The sequence below is a fragment of the Saccostrea cucullata genome, unplaced genomic scaffold, assembly GCF_032062105.1.
Source record: "Saccostrea cucullata isolate Sc308-1 unplaced genomic scaffold, CSIRO_AGI_Scuc_v1 ctg1293, whole genome shotgun sequence".
In the NCBI taxonomy this organism is placed as follows: domain Eukaryota; kingdom Metazoa; phylum Mollusca; class Bivalvia; order Ostreida; family Ostreidae; genus Saccostrea; species Saccostrea cuccullata.
In genome coordinates this window covers 183402-202762 of record NW_026925048.1, presented here as the reverse complement: position 1 = coordinate 202762, position 19361 = coordinate 183402, and the positions used below count along the sequence as shown (strand labels likewise).

Below are 19361 nucleotides of genomic sequence, written 5' to 3'. Positions count from 1 at the left end.
TACCGGTCACAGCCGCCGTTGACAAGGTTGAGCTGAGCTGACAAGGTCATTGTAAGTCATAAAACCTACGAATGATGACTTTGAACGCGACTTCTGATATTCTTGCTTCATCAACTTGTTTGTCAATAACTTACCTCGTTTTAGAAACTGTTCATACGTAGAACATACTCTTTTTATCGAATCAACTGAAATATAAACTCCGTATGCAGGCGATGAAGGTATATTGCTAATATAAGTAAGGGAAGTTGACGATAGAAAAGTTATCACGTTTATCACAGAGCTTGGTTGTTAGCTTACCATTAACGCCTTTTTTTCTATTAAAAGATTCAAATATGAAACAGATGTGTCAGACTCTAAATGCCGAGTTGAAGTCCCAGAAAGAATATAAAAGCAGGTTGGCTAATATAGAAGCACATTAGGACCCATCGTTATTTCGGACCTGAAAACAGAAAAAAATAGATGTTTTTCATATTGTTTTAAACATTATAACCGGATATCTTCATATAAGAAGTATGTATGTACACTTAATCCTTTCTGACAAAATGTTCAGGTATACCCCCTCATAAAAAAGGAAATGCATTTCACTTTATAACCACCAGTTGTGCACCCCACCCCAAAGGAACCACTGACCCTGAGGCCACATATTTCAAAATTTGGAAATGTTATTATAAATTTTATTTCATCATAAATGGTTGTTTAAAAACAAAGAACACATTCCAAAGCATTAATTCATTTTCAGACAATGTACCCCCCCCCATACCCTTGACCCAGGGGCTCTGAAATTAACCATTTCGGAAGACGCACCTTTCTTCGTCATAAATATTTACTTAGATCATTGGCTAAATACACAGGAGCAAAGGAAGAGATTTTCAAAAAAATTATGTATTATCACTATATAATCATTAAAGCTCCGCCCTAACACCAGAATCCCCATCCCAGGGGCCCTAAAATTCACAAATTGGGAAAGAAATATCCTTCCTCATCATAACTATGTACATAGTTCATTGCTTTAATACCCAGGAGCAGAGAAGTGAAAGAATTATGATTTTCACTTTATAATCAATACAGCCCCACCCTAACACCAGGGGCCATGAAATTTACAATTTGGAAAGAGGCATTCTCGCTTATTATAACTATATACTTATATAGTTTGTTTAATACACAGGAGCAGAGAAGATTTTCAAAGAATTAATGTATTTTTACTATATAATCAATAGAGCCCCATCCTAACACCAGAACACCCAACCCAGAGGCCATGAAATTCACAATTTTGGAAGAGACATTCTTGCTCATCATAACTATGTACTTGGTTAGTTTGTCTAATACCAAGGAGCAGAGGAGAAGGTTTTCAAAGAATTTATGCATTATCACTATATAATGAATAGAGTCCCGCCCTAACACCAGAACCCCCGACCCAGGGGCCATGAAATTCACAATTTTAGAAGAGGCAGCCTTATTCAATATAACTATGGACTTGGTTAGTTTACTTTATGCCCAGGAGCAGAGATGAAAAATTTCAAAGAATTTTTCTAGCCCCGCCCTAGCACTAGAACCCCTGACCTTGAGACCATGAATTTCACAATTTTGATAGAGGACTCAATGCTGATTACAATCATGCCAACAGTTTGACTGCGTGATGTCCGGGAGTAAAGAAGAAGATTTTAAAGATTGCATTTAGTGGTTTTGGCCCTACCCTCAGGCCCCTGGGGGGCAGGGATCATGAAATTCACATTTTTTATTCCCCTTCACCCATAGATGCTTTGTGCCAAAGTTGGTTGAAATTGTTTGATCGGTTGCAGAGAAGAAGCTGAAAATGTTTAAATGTTAACACACGGTGCACGACGGACAAAAACGGATAGCAATAAGTCACCTGGGTGACTCAGGTGACCTAAAAATCTATAAGCAACAATATCTGTGGGGAGACAATATGTCTATTGAGGGTAGGTCACACAATGTAGCTAACGACAATTTGTATTTCTTTTTAGATAATTACAGCTTAAATCGTAAGTAAGATAAAATATTGAACAAAAAAAGAGGTGATGAATACAATTTGATGAAAAAGACAGATATCGTCTGGATTTATTGAGAAAATGCGGGTTCTTTGTTGGGTATTTTGAGCTTATTTTAGACGAACTTTGTTTCTCTGACATAACGCTTATTTCCTCATACCAGAAAGTCAATTCAAACGTTTATGAAAGGATGCATTTTGTATGCTATTAATGACAATGTTAGATTTACAGGTACAATTAATCTACGCATTGAAATTTTCATATACATACACAATGATGATAATTCTAAACTGTCAAATAAACACATTGGGTATCAAGCTTCCTGAAACGGTACTATTTAAGATATTCTAATAAACGTCACCATAATAGCGAGTTATTAAGTCAGCAGTTACATAAAACTCTGGGATAACAATCCAACCAATAAAAATAGGCTCACGCCACTCTAATTTTGTTATAATTGTCAGGACGTAAAAAGTCCTTCTTAAACACTGGCATTAACGACAGTTTTATATAAGGTAACAAAACACCTTCAATCTTTGAAGGAAAAGACATTTGTTTCACACGTTGTTGCCGGTAGAGATAATAGTTTATGATAGGCCCACAGAAATTTGAAGGAACTTCGTAACAAGGTAATCTGTGACGTAACTGATTCATGCATATTAATTTAGAATACTCTCTAATTGAAAGCAGAGAACTTCAGGATCGTTGTTACAAAGCAATCAACTTCGTGTGATAAAAGCAATACTCATGGGTTTTAACAAGCGACCGCTTTTCTTTGAAAAAAAAATCCTATTGACCTTTAAGGAATATCAATGCAATCTTGTTACTCGAAGAAAAAATATATCAAGAAATTGCATGCATTTTAATTGTTCTGACAGAAACCCCCTCTTATTTGACCGAATTCGAAATAAAAATTTATTAGAATGTTGTCGGTCAAACTACGCAACAGAATCTTATGCAACTATAATAAAACTTATTTACACGAGGCTTAAATATATTGTTAACTTTATTTCCGAGATGCAGTCATTTCAATTCATATTAATCATTTCAATGTTAATTCGTTTAAATGTTTGAGGTACTGTGAAGGATATGAAGATAACGAACATGAGTATTCAATATCAAAGTCCATTAAACAATACAAAATAGGAGTAGAGCAAACACGGACCTCTGAAACATCAGAGGTGGGATCAGGTGCCATAAAGTAGTGAGCATCCCCTGCTGACCGGTCACATCCGCTGTGTGCTCCTTGTCATGATCGGGAAATAACGGAAACATCCGTCGTCAATTCAGTGTATAAATAATGGATTAACAATTGAAAACGTCAGTCAGCATTTGACTCAATGAAGGTCACCGTATCGACCAAAGAACCTACGAAATGATGACCTCAAACGAGACTGTTGATATTCTTGTTTCATCAACTTGTTTGTCAGTTTTAGAAATTGTTCATACGTAGAGTATGCTCTTGCGTATCGAATGAACCGAGATATATACATTATGTATGCAGGTGATGAAGGTATAATGCTGCCTAAACCGTTTATCATAGGCTTGGTTGTTAGTTACTATTAACGTCTTTTAAAAGTAAAATATCATCAAAGCGGAACGATATATGTTAAATTACTATCAAGATATATCTAAATGTTGACCCACAAATCAAAACAGAAGTTTGATAATTGAAAAAAGTAAAATCTGCACAATGGTATTGTGTAATAAAGAATCACCATCTTGTATTGGAGGAGTTCGTACTAGCATTTATATTTAAAAAATGAACTTTGATTTGAAATAAATAAGTGCACAATCAACTTTCAATAAAGGAGAATTACCCCAAAGTGTAACAGACGGACGGACGGACACCCCCATCACTATAAACCCCCTGCTTTTCAAACGGGGTATAATAATTATTTTTAAGCATTTTCAGTAGTGTACTTGTGTGCAAATCAATCCAGAAGTCTATGAAACTGATTTACTTGTGTGGAGAATTAGGTATCAAAGTGTGCAAAGTTATACTGTGTGCAAAGTTCTATTGAAATCATAGTAAGTAAAATTGTAGGTGGAGAAGCGCGTTGAAAGTATTTCACGGAAATTTCATTTTTAGTAATCATGACTATACTGTTTACTGAAATCAAAAATCAGTTAAACATATTTGTGTATCTTAATGTGGTCTACTTGAGTGCCAAATGTTCGCATTGTGCGTCTTATCATTATACCGTTTTACAGTCTACTTCTTTACGCGTCGCCTGTATGGCACAGTGGTTAGAGCGTCCGATCTAGGGTCGCGAAGTAGGGAGCAGATCCTTACGTGACGGGATCGAATCCACTGAGGGAGACTGGTCCTCAGGATGAGACCATATATACATCGAGGTCCCATGTCGCCGAAGGTGGCGGCTCAAATGCTCCTGACCTATCGACCTGCCTAATTTACATTCCGGTAAAATTATCGAGAAATCAACTCCGCTAACTTTCAAAGAGTTATCATAGTGAAAAAAATTAGAAATGGAAATATGTGTTGTTTAATATCCCTCTGAAGAATTATCACTTCTATGGAGACGCCAGCACTCGCTGGAAGAAGACTGCAAATCTACTCGAGTAAGCTAAGGAGGCCTAATATTCATGCAAATCTCGTGCACATCTGTCTCTGTGTCTGATGCTAAGGAGTCCAAATTTGCATGTAAATCTCGTGCGGCTGCCTTTGTGTTTGACAACAGGGCGAGGACGATTGAAATTGGCGTGGAAGTTCTCGTGTAATTTAAATATGATATGTGCCTACGTTTTTAAAGTCTAAATCTACGATTTTATTTCACAATAAAATGCGAGGTATATTGAGTATGAGAGGGTTGCAAAACTCCTGTTATTTTTTTAACAAATGATGCAATATTTTTATACTGTAAAGGTTGATGCACTGGTCAATAACAAGTAAAAGCAAATGTATTTGCAAGCTGTTCCTGTATTTAACCATGATACTCAACAATGATAATGATTATACAATGTCTTAGTTTTTTTTTTAATTTGGGATGATTTTATTTACAAAATCTCGGTTAAACGTAAGGCAATAAAACTTGAATTTTAATATTCGACATTCATGATGTTCTCAAACGATATGTTGGTTTTTATTCAATATACGTATCAGTTGCAGGCCCGTAGGAACCACTTTCAGTTTTGGGGGCACAGCCAAATTTTTTCAGTTGGGGACACTTACTGATGAACTACCAAAAATTCCTTGACTAGCATAAAAAGCTCATCTTTTTTAGTTCACCTGAGCTGAAAGCTAAAATAAGCTTTTCTGATCACCCGTAGTCCATCGTCCGTCCTAGCTGTCTGTCTGTCCGTCTGTTTGTAAACTTTTCTAATTTTCATCTTGTACTCATGAACCACTGGGCCGATTGTAACCAAACTTGATACAAAGCATACTTGGGTAAAGGGGATTTTGAAATGTCAAAATAAAGGGCCTAGTCTCTTTGCAAGGGGAATCAAGAAAAGACAAAAATAGTGTGGGATCATTCAAAATTCTTCTCAAGAACCACTGAGCCATAAAAGCTGAATTGAAAGCATTCGGGGGGGGGGGGGGTACCGTTGATTCTAAATTGTTCAAATCATGACGCCCAGGGGTATAGTGCTAGACCACAATAGGGAATCCAAGTTTCATATTGAAATATATCTTGGAAAATTTTAAATAATCTTCTTGTAAATAACCACTGGGTTTAAAAAGAAGAAACTTCTATGGAACCATTGTAGGATAGTTAAGATTCTTAATTGTCCGACTCATGTCCCTTTTTGGTAGGGTTGGGTCACAACAGGTATTACAATTGGGGAATCTAGTTAAGAACAGAATGACCAAATTTCTCAGGTGAGCGATGTGACCCATGGGATTCTTGTTATCGAGGGGACACGAGCTTATAGTAGCTATGTTTTCTATTGTATGAGTCATGTGCTAAAATTTGTTGATTTGTTATGAAATAATGTAAAATTAGCCCTATAAGTATTTTTTTAAATAAAAGGAACACCAATGAATGATTCACAAATGACTTTAAGTGGAGTTATGAAAAAAATTAAATATTTCATAAATAGGATACTACTTTACTTAAATTATTTACACAGAGAGTTCTCGACGGATTTTTCGGGTTGTCCGACCATGCAAGCATGTATCAGGTGTGACCGGTTGACAGGGGATGATTACGCCTCCATGGCACCTGATCTCACCTCTGATGTGTTTGGAGGTTCATGTTTGCTCTGCGGTCTGTATTGTTATCATAGACATTTGAGCCTGATCACGGTTCGTTCTCTCAATATTTCATCGCTTCTTCATTGAGTTTAAAAAAAAACCAGTTCATTGCAGTGAAGTATTTTATTCCACCTACATGTCCACATAATTCCTGTAACTGTTTATCCCGTTTCGGGGATTTTGATGCCCCCGCAAATGAAATTTCGGGGGTATGTAATTTTTGCATTGTCCATCCGTCTGTGTGTATCTCTGTTCGCAAAATCTTTAATCTTGCTCACAACTCTTGAATGGGGTGGGGCTATGGCTATCATATTTCACAGTTGTGTTTTTGTGAAAAGACCTTATTTTGGGTACCACCAAATTTGATCTCTTGACCTTGAAGTTTGGTCTACTTTTACCAAACAAATCACACATTAACTTGACCATAACTTTAGAACAATTGGAGCTAGGGCTTTTATACTTCACATGTGTATTCATTGTGACAAGACCTTTCAGTGGGTAGTATTTTTTCATCTTTTGGCCTTGACCTTAGAGTTTGACCACTTTTTAAAAAACTTTATTCTTGTTCATACATGTAACATTTTTAGCGGTTAGCACCAGTGCTTTCATATTTGAAATGTTTATTCCTTGTATCAAGGCCTTCCTTTGAGTATTAACATTTTGACCTTGACCTTTGGAGTTTGACATACATCTGAGAAATTTCAACACTCACCATAAGCTGCCATACGGGGGTATCAGTGATTCACAAACACATCTTTGTGTTTATGCCGAGTTTGGAAAATAGGAAGAAACTTACTACAAGGTTTATTCATTTATTTGGATATAAGTAAGTTAATCGTCATATATAATAACAATAAATTGAAACAGATCAATATAAATAATTAACAAAACAGTAATCTACATTAAAAATTAAACACTTACAATTGGTCCAACACGTAACAGATTAATTTTAACATGAGTATGAAAAAAACAATCAGAGATACAATTTGTATATCCCTTTAATTAAATCACCTCTTGCGATCGGCGTCAATAAGTATTTACAAAATATTTGCCAATATGTGATGAAAGTATTTCAAACAGACAATATCACAATATTAAACAACATCGTTAAATGCAATTTAAGTAAGATATTATCACATAGGTGATAAAAATTGTCCATAAATACTGCACTTATGGTCAAATGAATAACAATGTACCTCCAAAAAAACTGATTCGGAATTTTGAGATTCAAAGTCACTGGGATCTGATGTTTCTTTGACTTAAAATTGAATTATTGTTGTAAAATGTCCACTAATAAAAGCACAGTTTTTGGAACAAGTCGAACCTTTACACAGCAATTTCATAAACTTCTTATGACATTTGCTAAAAGATCGATGATATATTCCCCTGATTTGAAAATACACCCCCTAAAGACACATGGCTGGACCTGATTATGGTGCACGTGATAAATGGAAACTAACTGTGTGATTTGTCGCCATTAACATTAAGTGATAGAGTTACTTACATTGTAAGTTACATTGCCGTGACATGAGATCAGTAACAAAAATATTCAGTTTGCGTAACAAAGTATATTAGATTACAATTTTCAACAGTCAGCAAGATGACTGTTTAAAATAACAGCTGTACTTCACAGACAATAAAAAATTTGCTTGAAAACAAAATTGTCAAATTTTACACCTAATTTATAATTGGTGACATAATTATGCGCTCATCGATTAAAAGGGAGCGATTACAATTGATAGGGTTTATTTGTCTTCATCAAAAAAGAAATAAGACAACATAAACCCATATCTTTGGTACAAATTTCTGGCCTGCATATTGTTTGGGACAATCCATCAATAAGGGGTACAAAGAACAGATCTGCTAAAAATTGGCTGAATGCAGTATGGATTCCAAGTCTCCGAGTAAAAAAGAAGCTAAAATGGCTTCTTCAGGAGCATGACGTCATAATAATTTAGACCATCTATGTGTTTGAACTGCACATTGACGAAACCATGCTTAGAAAAGAGTTTCTGGTAGTCGGAAAAGGTTCTTTCCTGTCCTTGTGAGAGAAGTGTCATCACAAAGTCATTGGTGACAGCGAGTTCTGGTTCTGTTCTGTTTTCTGCAAGAATCTTTTCCATGACTAGAACAGATCCACCTATAAATAGAAACAAATACTTACAAATAATTCTGATGATATTTTTTGGATGCAGAATTTGATTAAAATACGGCATGCAAGGTGTGTTTAGTGTTTGTGTTTTTATTTTTTTGTTATTCGCAATACAGTTTATTTAATATGCATATTATCTGTCAAAACAAAATTCAAGAATGGTAATAAATAAACTGTTTAATTTGTTATGCAACAGTTGATCATGGGGCCACAAAAAACGTGGAATGTTCATAATGCACAGCAAGCTTTTGTTTGCTCACCTGGTGGAAGTTTAGAGTACACTTTCTGAAGAAGTCTGTCGATTCCTTTCAGGTCAAACCCATGAATAACATGACCCAAAAGATAGAGGTCCGCAGATGGTATTTCATCTTCAAAGAAGTTTCCTGAATGGTGGTAAATAGTAAAAAAAAATATTTATAAAAACTGAAATTGTGGTTGTGAGGAACAAACTATTTTAGCAACAAGGAAAAAATAAGAAAACATCATTTTCTGTGTTGCTTTAAAGCTTAGCAATACACTGCAAATTTATATCAATTTTCCCCAATGCAAAGAAACCAAGTAAGATTGTTATAGGTAACTGTATATATAATATTCAGGAAATTCACGATATTGGTATAACTTCCCATTTTTTATTTCAGCTCGTGGTAAATACCATAGTTAATTTTTTCAAAATGTTTTTGTGATTTAAATATTTGTGTGACATTCTTGAGAACACTATATAGACTGTATTTATATTGACACTAACCAGTCTTGAAGAAGATTTGTCCCTGAGAACATGGCTGCTGCATCTTCTGTGCCACCTGAATGACAGGAGGAAGATCGAAGACGGTGATCTTCATGTGAGGATAAGTATTGGCCATTTCAAACGAGATTCTACCAGGTCCACCTAAATAGAAGTCATACACATAAGCTATAATGAGATACAAATCCTGCAATACTCGCAAAATTCGATATCATTGCATATTTGTAAATAAAATGATGCATTTTAATTTTGCAAAGTTTAATGTTCCCTATGCTTAATGCTTCTTAGATTAAGTATGTGGGTAATGTAAGATGAAGCTTGTTCAAATTTAAGACTGATGTTTATTTGTCTTTGGAAGAGCAACCATACGATTCATTCTCCCCCGCCACACATGAAAGTCAAAAAACAGAAGACAGACGATGCGGTTTAACACCAAACAGTTTCTTGACAATAAATTTGATAATTAGACATGCTATTTATAAAACGTGCACAAAAATTGGGTTGCTGGTATCGGACCAATGAAGCTTCTTTTTTCTGTGGCACTTTGTGCACGCAAAGGGTCAGTGGGTCATCGAGAGAGAATCTACTTCCTTGTTTTCGTTACATCAGTTCTCTTTACGATTCAAAGAGCGTTTTGTGAAATCGAATTCGTAAAAAAAAACAAAAACAAAAAAACACTGTTTATACTTATCAACAAAAAATTACATTTACGCTTAATTCTGTATTTGTGGTTTGTAAAAATTGGATACAAAAACAAATAATTTCTGTAATATTACTAACAATTAAATTAATTGACACACTTTTTATCACCTAGATGTTTGATGTGTGGGAAAACTATGTTTGATATTTAAATATGGTATTTTTTTTCTAATAACAACTTTATAAATATTTATGTGCAATATAATACAAAGTCTTTCTTACAAAAATACTACATGTTGGTATTTAGAATGTTATTAACCTCTTGCACTTTTGTTAATCATTATATTAACAATGCAGAAGTTTCCCCTTATTGAGACAAATAAAAGTACTTTTAATTTTACCTTGATCAAACTATTACATAGCGACCTTGACCAATAATTTAGTATACATAAAATAAATCATATTTTATAAGCATAAATCAAACATAAATTCAACTTTAAACCCTTTTATATCCTACTCCCAGATAACAAAAATGATATTCCGCTTGCATAGTGTTAGAGAGTATATTCTTTAAAAACTAAAAATGATTAAACCAAGATTAAGATACCTACCCCCAAGATCTACTGCAGATCTGTGCTGGCTGAGGTCAAAGGCTTTGACTATAGAGGATGCACACGATGCTGAGAATCCCTCCATAGCCATGAGGAATTTGGCCTGGTAATCAATGCCATTTTTCTCCATGGGCATTTTGGTAGAGTTTGGGGGCATTTTGGGCATGCAGGGCATTTTTGGAATATGAGGCATACTAGACATGTTCTGTTTAATGGGAGAGCCTGGTCCCATGTTATTTTCTTTGTCCATTATGTTGTTTGGTGTCTTTTGGTGGTTTGGTGAGGAGCTCAGTATATTGCCATTATCGGCCACGTTTTTATTAATGTCGAGTTTTGGTTTTCCTGTGTGAATAAGAAAGAAAAAAAATGCTTTATTTCCGGTTTTAGAATAAAGTTTCCTCATGTATTTAAAACGAATTAATAAACTTAATAGAAAATAATAAAATACATAATTAGTCATCGTATTGTTAAAACGTTTATCATAGGTCCCATAATGTTCTTGTTGACAAACGATTCTCATATGTATTCAAACATACACGTTACAAGGAAAACTGTTTTGAAGTTTTGGAAATGTTGAATATATTTATTCTCAATTGTACTTTCAAATTAGGACTCCTTTTTTTGTTTTATAAACTTGTCTAAATATAGAATGTACTTATGAAGGAACTCTTGCAAGAAAATATCTATATATATGTATGCTTATTAGATGTATCTAATGGATGGGTATTTCTTGAGTAATGAAGATGAAACGTTTAGTCCACTGCAATTTTACAGGGGCATCGCGTTTACTAAATTTGTTTTAAATGATTCAGAAACCAACATTTTTCTTCCGGCATCATTAAATCTTCAAAAAAACAGCTTCATGTCAAATAGCCGAGTTTGTCATTTGCTGCCTTCGGGCACATGTTGACAGTTTCAGAATAAGTGTTTTAACAAAATTAACAAGGCAATTATCAACTTAGTTCTAGACATTTCCGCTTGCTTCACACCTTCTTCTGACCTCGTACTTAAAGAGTTTATTTAGTAACGATCCAACAAACGTTACAAACGTACATCCAAAATTTTCTCACCAAAGGTTTTTTTTCAAAATAAATGCATACGGAGAAAATTCAAAACAAACATGAAGGGAATAAAAATATTAACAACTTTAATCGTGCATTGTTGCCCACGATGAATAATTTGGTTATATGGAATCTCCAATGCCAAACATTTTCTCAGAATTCATCAAAGACTTCTGGGTGATTATCCTCCTCCTCGTGTTATAAATAAAATATAAGATATGGAAAGCTCACTATATTTACTACTGAAGATAAGGCTAATTACCTGATTTCAGGAGCATGGGGAGATTATCGAGCAATGGATGGATCATTGCATCCACCGACATTGCTAGTCCTATCATTGTGGGTCGTCGTGATCGAGTAAGATATTTAGATGTTCCTGACGAGTTCCTGTACGAAGGCATGCCTAAAAACAAAAATCAAAAGAAATATATTCAAACAATTTTTTATGAAAAACCATTGGATATTCCCATCAAATCCAGAAAATATTTAGTAAAGCATTCATTTGTACAAGACCATACGTGCACTCAGATATTAATATAAAATCCTTATATGCTAGTATTAGTGTACATTTTGCTTGACTATTAGAGACTCGATACCCCACCCCCACCCCCTCCTCTATATATGGACCCCTCTTCAATGCTCTTTTCATATCTCTTTAAAAATTCTATTTATTTTTATTCAATATAAAATAAATCGACATAGAAACTGAGAACGCACGTTGATTTCTGCCAACGTTATCTTTTGGTTGGGACTATTACGTTCATTGATCTCAGAGAAAATAATTTTACGGGACTTTCATTCATAGTTTCTCTCCTACTACTTAATTGGAGCATTTAACATTGAAATATAAATCATATGTAATATATGGGCCCCTATCTTCAACTTCATATATCTCAAGGGATGGGCATTTCCGCTAACTTGACCTTGAAGATGAGGGGTCACATCTTAGCATTCATCCAGAGAATAGTTCATTCATACTTCTATATATCCCCCGTGTTTCATTTATCATGGCAGATATGACAGATACGGGTTAAGAGATACAGATGGCAAGGCTTGATAAGGCCAAATTGTGTACCATTTGCGTCTCGGAAAGGAACCTGATAATGAACCCTACTCCCTATCTGGACAATTGTTGTACATCCCACGCAGTAATGAAATGGTTATTTAATTAATGAACGCTTCTGTCAGAGCCCTGTCCTCACAACACAGTAAATATCGTCAATGACGGATTTAGGCCTCCTCTGAAGCAAAGGACGCAGAAATGCCCTCTGGACATTAGACAGTCGTAAAAAAGCCAAAAGCAGTCGAGACTAAAACTAGGATTATTTTAGGATAGTTTGGTTCTAATTAAATGTGTGTTTCGTGAAACTGTAATAAATTTTGTTTCGGTACGACTGCGATGCAAGATGATAAGGAAAAAAAAAAACTTTTTCACTGCCAAAAGTGTCGGTTGTAATTAGAGTCAAATGTTTATAGGCATGAAAGTCGCAAAAACATTGCAAACATGGATTACTTGACACTTTTCTTAACGGGTAAACAAATTCATTATCCAATTAAGCTTAATGTCGCTGACTAGAGTATCCACCCTCCCACTCTAATGACAGTTAGATTAAAGAAGTGATACATCAGCGAACTATCAACTTCCAATTGCGATAACTTCCAAACTCTCAATATCTGGCGATGTTTTTCATGGATTTCTAAGATAAAATTAAGGATTGAATTTTTTGTAGGCAAAAATTCAGCAAAATAAGGAAACTTGAAATAAATTTTGTTCTTAAGCAGTGCAAATTTAGTTTCATGTAAAATTTGAAATTTGCTGGATGACAACAAATAGGGAATTTACAATACGACAACTTTAAATTTTATACTATATTACCACCTGGTAAATTCAGGATTTAGAGCATGACACTGTATAGCACATTTCAAGACTATTTCTTTTTTACTTTTATCTTTGACTAAGACAATGGTCAAATGGTCCCTCTAAAAATATTACATTTTTTTGTCTTTATCACTCACGTAATGAAAGAAATGTCGGTGCATTCTTTGCTACCAAGAAATATCACAATATCATTTTATTAATTTCAAAAATGAAAAGTGGAAGAAATCTTTTTTTTTTAATAAAATTTTTTATTTTTAGTACCTTTTCTATTGCAGTCCTTCTGCAAAAGGTTGTAACTGGCCAGGGTACTAAGTAGTCGCTCTAAAACCGACACGTCATACCCGCACTTCTTAGCAATAGTTTCTGCTGTGCAAGTCTCACCAAGCGATTCAATTTCATCAAACAGGCCAATTTCTATACACTGCATCATTATCTACAAAATAATTTTATTTATTTAAAAAAAAAATTAAGAATCATTTTTACTTTATACCACGAATTGATCCTGTTTTTGGTGTGTTTTTTTTATAACAAGACAAATTGCAAATAATAGATGTGGATGCTCTATCCATCCTTTTCTGAAATATAAATTAAACAAACAGGGGTGGGATAAAAAAAGATATGATTTTTTGACCAATCGGAACAGGTACACTTATTCTTGGGAAGGGAGGGGAGCTGGATCCACTTCCGTGATGCTTAGCGATATCGCCTTATCGGGGCAAAAGATGGTCTCCAATAGCGTTATTTATAAAATTAAATCGATTATGTCAGTGCTAAGATTACGATAATCTGAAGTTTGTTGATATGGAGATGCGTTTGTTAAATAATAGATGATTTTTGTCATCAATGAACTATACGTCCCTCATTAATTAAGGGTACTCCCACACAGGTCACAGTTATAAATGAGCTATGTACTGTGCTTGATGACCGTAGAGTCGTACATGACGTTTTGCTCATCAACAGTCGTGCTGCCCATGGGCTTGTGAATTATATATTGCATCGTACTATAGGGCAAAAAATAGCACCGGAGTACAGATTATAAGCAACAATCCGTATAAACATCTTATATTTTATTTATAATAACATTTAATAAATGACACCTAGTGTCGCCCAATGGTTTCTATATACAGCTTTAGATATTTATGTGAACAACATAAAAAGAGTTATTTCTTGACTTCAATACAATTCCTTGACAATATTTTATCAACTTGTTTCAAATTTCCAATTACAGAAGTTTATTTGTGTGCTATAAAAGGATCTTATCTATTACTGACAACCAAAAATAAAATAATTGTCACAAAGTTAATGGAAAATAGAAACAAAAATAATGCAGGCTTAAATTATATCAGCATTGTGCGGAGAGTGAGTGAAATAAAATAACACGAGAGTTAAGCGATATATTAGCAGCTTTATCACCATATCGGTAATATTAAATCCAGTTATCGTACCCTTCGTTTGACAGTTATTGTTTAGAATCAATTGGCCAAAGCACGATAAAAAAAGAAAAGAAAATCAACCTGTTAATAAAACAGGGGTTGTCAAAATATTTTATGTCTTAGATTCTGTCATAAATAATGATGTCGATTTTGTGACGTCAGAATAATTCCTTCAAACACGGCGTTGAACGCATTGACGTAGGTATAAGAGGTGTAATTTACACAACCTTGAACAGATGTATCCTTACTTTGTCCTGGTTTTGAATATGAAGTATATTTAGTTTTTGGAATTCATTACCCTTCAGATATTGACTAGAACCGTTTGGCGTAAAATTGAATCTACACGACCCCGATTTTATATTTAGCCCAATTCCTGCAAGTCGTGATTTTCCTGTTAAATTGGTAATTAACGGTTTACGGCGAGGAACAGAGCGAAGTTTGTAATTCCTATGGTTATAAAAGAGATCAATGTGTTAGAATTTATAATTTCAAAAACATAAACATATCATAACAAGATTAGTTTATACACGATCCTTGTATTCAAAGTGGCGCGCAGTGTCTATAAATTGATCAAATCTATCTGATAATCTTTCTATTGCTTTCGTCTAAAACCGCATTGACGTGAAAGAAAATTATTCTTAAAACAATCCTTCTCACACCTTCTAAATCTTTAACATGCTTTCATAAAAAATAAAACAATTTGCTAATAATTTGCAGGATTGTTTTATTTTAGATAAAAAAAATAAATTAAGAAACAAGATGCACATTTTACAAATCAACATTTTATCAGTTACATTCAATAAATGCCACGCATCTGTGTTTGAATACCAAGTTACGTTTTTAAGTAGTAACTTTGAGCTTGGAGAAAGAAAATATAAATCAAAGTTGAAGAAAATGCATATTCTTTAAATTTGTACATTTTCATGGAATCCTTTTATAATTGTCAATGCAAACTCGAAACACAAAAAACCTGAAAAGAGATTTCTTGCTTAAATTGTCGCGGGGTGTTTGTTTCGAGGAAGTTACATTTGGCGAACAAGAGTTTGTGACCCGTCAATTAACGCTTAGCAGACTTAAAGAATCCGCACAAAAAGCATTCATCATTCGTTATTTGTAAAAAATAATAATGGAAAAAAATCCGGTATATAGAACGTTTATACATTCTGCATCATGCCTATGGCACGACACAATCCACGGGATACTGGAAAATGTTTCTAAGCTTCCAATTAGTGATTTTTTTTAATGTCATGTCCTGTTAATAATTAACAAGAAAAACGGTTATAAAATCGTTTGAAAGTCTTTGTAAAGCATTATTGGTGAGAGAGGAAAGTGTTACTTGTGACACTGTTAACGAGTTAAAAAATTGATGCGTCGAGGTATTTTAAGCTGAAAATTAAACGAATAACTTATAACAAATTCTGACAGGGAGGTATATTTTGCAATGAGGTATTCTCACCAGAAAAATCTAAACCGATTACTCTAATGACAAAATCCTTGAAATTCTGAAACTAAGGTTCGAAATACACCTATCACTACATATGTATCTGGTTTATCGCCTTTTGTAGGAAAGAATTATTAACAAAATTACTTTTAGCACCGGCGCAGTTTTTATCACCCCCCGTAATCAGGAGACATGCAATTGCCGGTCTTTTTACAAATTTGTGGCCCATGGAATTATTTTAAGAAAACCGGTGGTAATTTATATGGTCTTAAGTCACACCGTGGGTCATATTTAAACCTCCCCCGGTGCTACTACTCTCAAGCAAAGTACGAGTGTTTTAGAATTTAAGCCTAATCCACACCAAAAACATTTTTGTAATTGGGTGAACTGAATTAATAAGACTTGACCACCACGTGATTGTTTTGCGCATTGTCCATAGTGACGTCACATTAAAACAAACGACAAAACTCGTGTCATTCCTGTTATCACCAGGAAGAATTCGGCGAATGTTGAATAAATAACGAACAGTACAACCTTGGCAAAAGATTACCGAGTTTATATCAACAAACCTGCGATAAAACAGCCTATTGGAGTAGGAATACACTTATAAGACGCTCTAAATTTAACAAGATTGATATCCGCGATCTGTCCTGCCGAATAAGAGGTTTTTCGATAGCTGATGCACAGTGGCAATATATGTACAGATTTACTGTCAAATTGAGTTCACTCATAAAATCTGATGAATTATGGAAAGTTTTTGCAGATTCCTGATATAAGTAATTAGATCTTCTGCACATTTTCTGCACTTTAGACAATTTTGTTATGTATACCAATGATTTTATTATCAGACAGTGCTGTACCTCGTCATGAAAACAAAAGGAGGACATAAACCGGGACTTTATTCCCCAATAATTCCCTTTCAAGGTCAAACATCGAAAGATTTAAATGCTTTACCTTCAACCCGCAACACAAGAGTTTGTTGTTTTTCATTTTAAGTATTGTCATTGCTGAATCAACAGATACGGAAGGACATCGACCTTCAACTTTCAATACGGCCAGTAAGAGCTTTATCTCTATTTACCATATTCTCCTACAAAACTCCATTCTGACGCACGATCTTGTTCCAAATATGAATTTCTTCTGATGCTCAAAATTATTTGCCCTTTTTTAAAAATCAATTTTAAAGTGGTATAATGGAAATCATTCGATGGATGAACAACTGAAGTTTCTAGGCATTTTTCATTCCCAAAGACTAAAGTAATTTCCAATATGTTCAGGAATGTCAGATTGAAAAGAAAATTGAAAAATCGAATTTTCTTTATATTTTAATTTTTTTTATTCCATAAATATTTCTCATGATTTTAGCTGCCATTAGATAAATTGTGAATTTTCAAAGGTGTGAAAACTTTTTAATTGCCTAAAATTGCAAGTAAAATGCTTCAAAAACGCTCACGATATAAAACAAGTTTTATGCACGCAACTTAATTGGCTGTAAGATAGTTGTAAAACAGTTTGCATAAAACAGGAATACTTATTAAAAAAAACTTTTCAGATTTTTTAGCATTCACTGTGTATTTTTTAATATATCGAACTTACTTTTTTTCAAACACATGGATTTAAACAACAATTGCATGTTGCTTTATCTATCACTTAAAACTATAAGTATGACGCAGCTTTAGCAACAAAAAAGTGAATATTGTTTCTAAATCTGACACTTTACTCATTGAGTTTAGTGCACGGATCGTTCTTTTTTTCCCCATTCACTGAAACACTTAGGAATTATAATCTCCCAGTGTCTTATCAAATTTAAGCGCACTAGATGTATCCCGGTATAGGAATGGGTTAATTTTGACATTGAATGCATTTTATTTCATGCCAAGTTATTGGGACAGGTGTGTGTGAGCATACACAAATTCAGTTGAGAACTTTGTCTCAGAGAGTTTTTAAATACAAGTAATAATTATTCCAGTGTGGATCTAATACCCTAATAGAAATACCAGTATTATCTCCTTTATAAGAGCATGTAATGATATTTGTTTTTCGATGAAAATCATGTTCTTAAGGGTTTTTTTTTTGGCTGGAAATTTACATGAGAATTTTGACAAAAATGAAAGATCTGCCCTGCACACGAAAATGCAGTTTTTCTTTTACAGATATAAAGATGTATATATGCACTTAAATCTGTTTGAGTTTTGCAAAAACATTCGCGACAGGTGTAACGCACACGCACGCATGGCACGTGTAACCCTTAATAGTTTTTATGCTAATAAAACAAAATCACTCATTTAAATTAAGCAACCTTTGAACAGAATATTTTTTATAGAAAAAGGCCTACCTTGTATCGAGTGGCCCCAGCAATTATGTCCATGATGGGATCTGCAGAGGGGTCGGAGTGAGCGTCCGCACTTGTCATTACTTCTGTCATATTGGTACTGTAGTGCAGTAGTACACACAAAACTGATAATACAGAAGAGGTGCTTTCGCGTGAGAGTCTGATAGCTCAGCGAAACAGCTGATCCGTTCATTTATAATAGTAGTGAAATTAGGTCATGAACTCCCTTATAAGGGAAAGGGTACCCTTTTACCCAGAATTGAACCAATCAGCTGTTTGTATCTCTCATTCAAGTATAGAGTTCCCACAATAGACGTAGTATTGATTTTAAATACTTATGCATATATCCACCGAGTTCGCTGACAATAGTCCTATACTCCCAGAACGCAGCTATATAAATGCAAGCTCACGCCCCTTTTCTCTCGTAGTCCATTTAGCCGAATTTTACCACGAGAGTCAGTGACCTGATATATTAGCTTAGACCTGCAGGTTCCCTGTCATAGTGGTCTATATATACACATTGTATATACTATATATATACAAAATAGCTCTTTCGGAACTCTTTTTCGTAATTATATAAATGTCAAAACATGCGAACATTTTACGATTAATTTAACGCATCATCACCAAGTAAAAACAAAGCGCATGTGATGAATATAAAATATCAACTTTAAGAATTTCAGCATTCACTTTTCACGTTTTTATTACAAGCAAAATTTTCAATCATGTTAGAGATCTGCCACAATTACTTGTATACATTAATTAAATTCAAAATATGCTGAGGGCGAAAATTTGAATCATCTCTTGACCTTTTTGTGAACTTTTGAATTCTGTTAATATATGCTA

The 19361-nt window shown here is 34.2% G+C and overlaps 1 protein-coding gene across 1 annotated transcript; it reads right to left on the bottom strand.

Moving 5' to 3' along the window:
• Positions 1–7023: 7023 nt before the first annotated feature.
• On the bottom strand, positions 7024–18882 carry LOC134267906 (uncharacterized). Its single transcript, XM_062750112.1, has 7 exons — positions 18519–18882; positions 13571–13742; positions 11693–11833; positions 10370–10711; positions 9123–9263; positions 8638–8760; positions 7024–8365 (listed from the first exon to the last, which is right to left on the bottom strand). Exons 1-7 carry the CDS (start codon positions 18606–18608, stop codon positions 8142–8144), a joined length of 1233 nt encoding a protein of 410 aa, XP_062606096.1. The 5' UTR covers positions 18609–18882; the 3' UTR covers positions 7024–8141.
• Between the last annotated feature and the right edge of the window lie 479 nt (positions 18883–19361).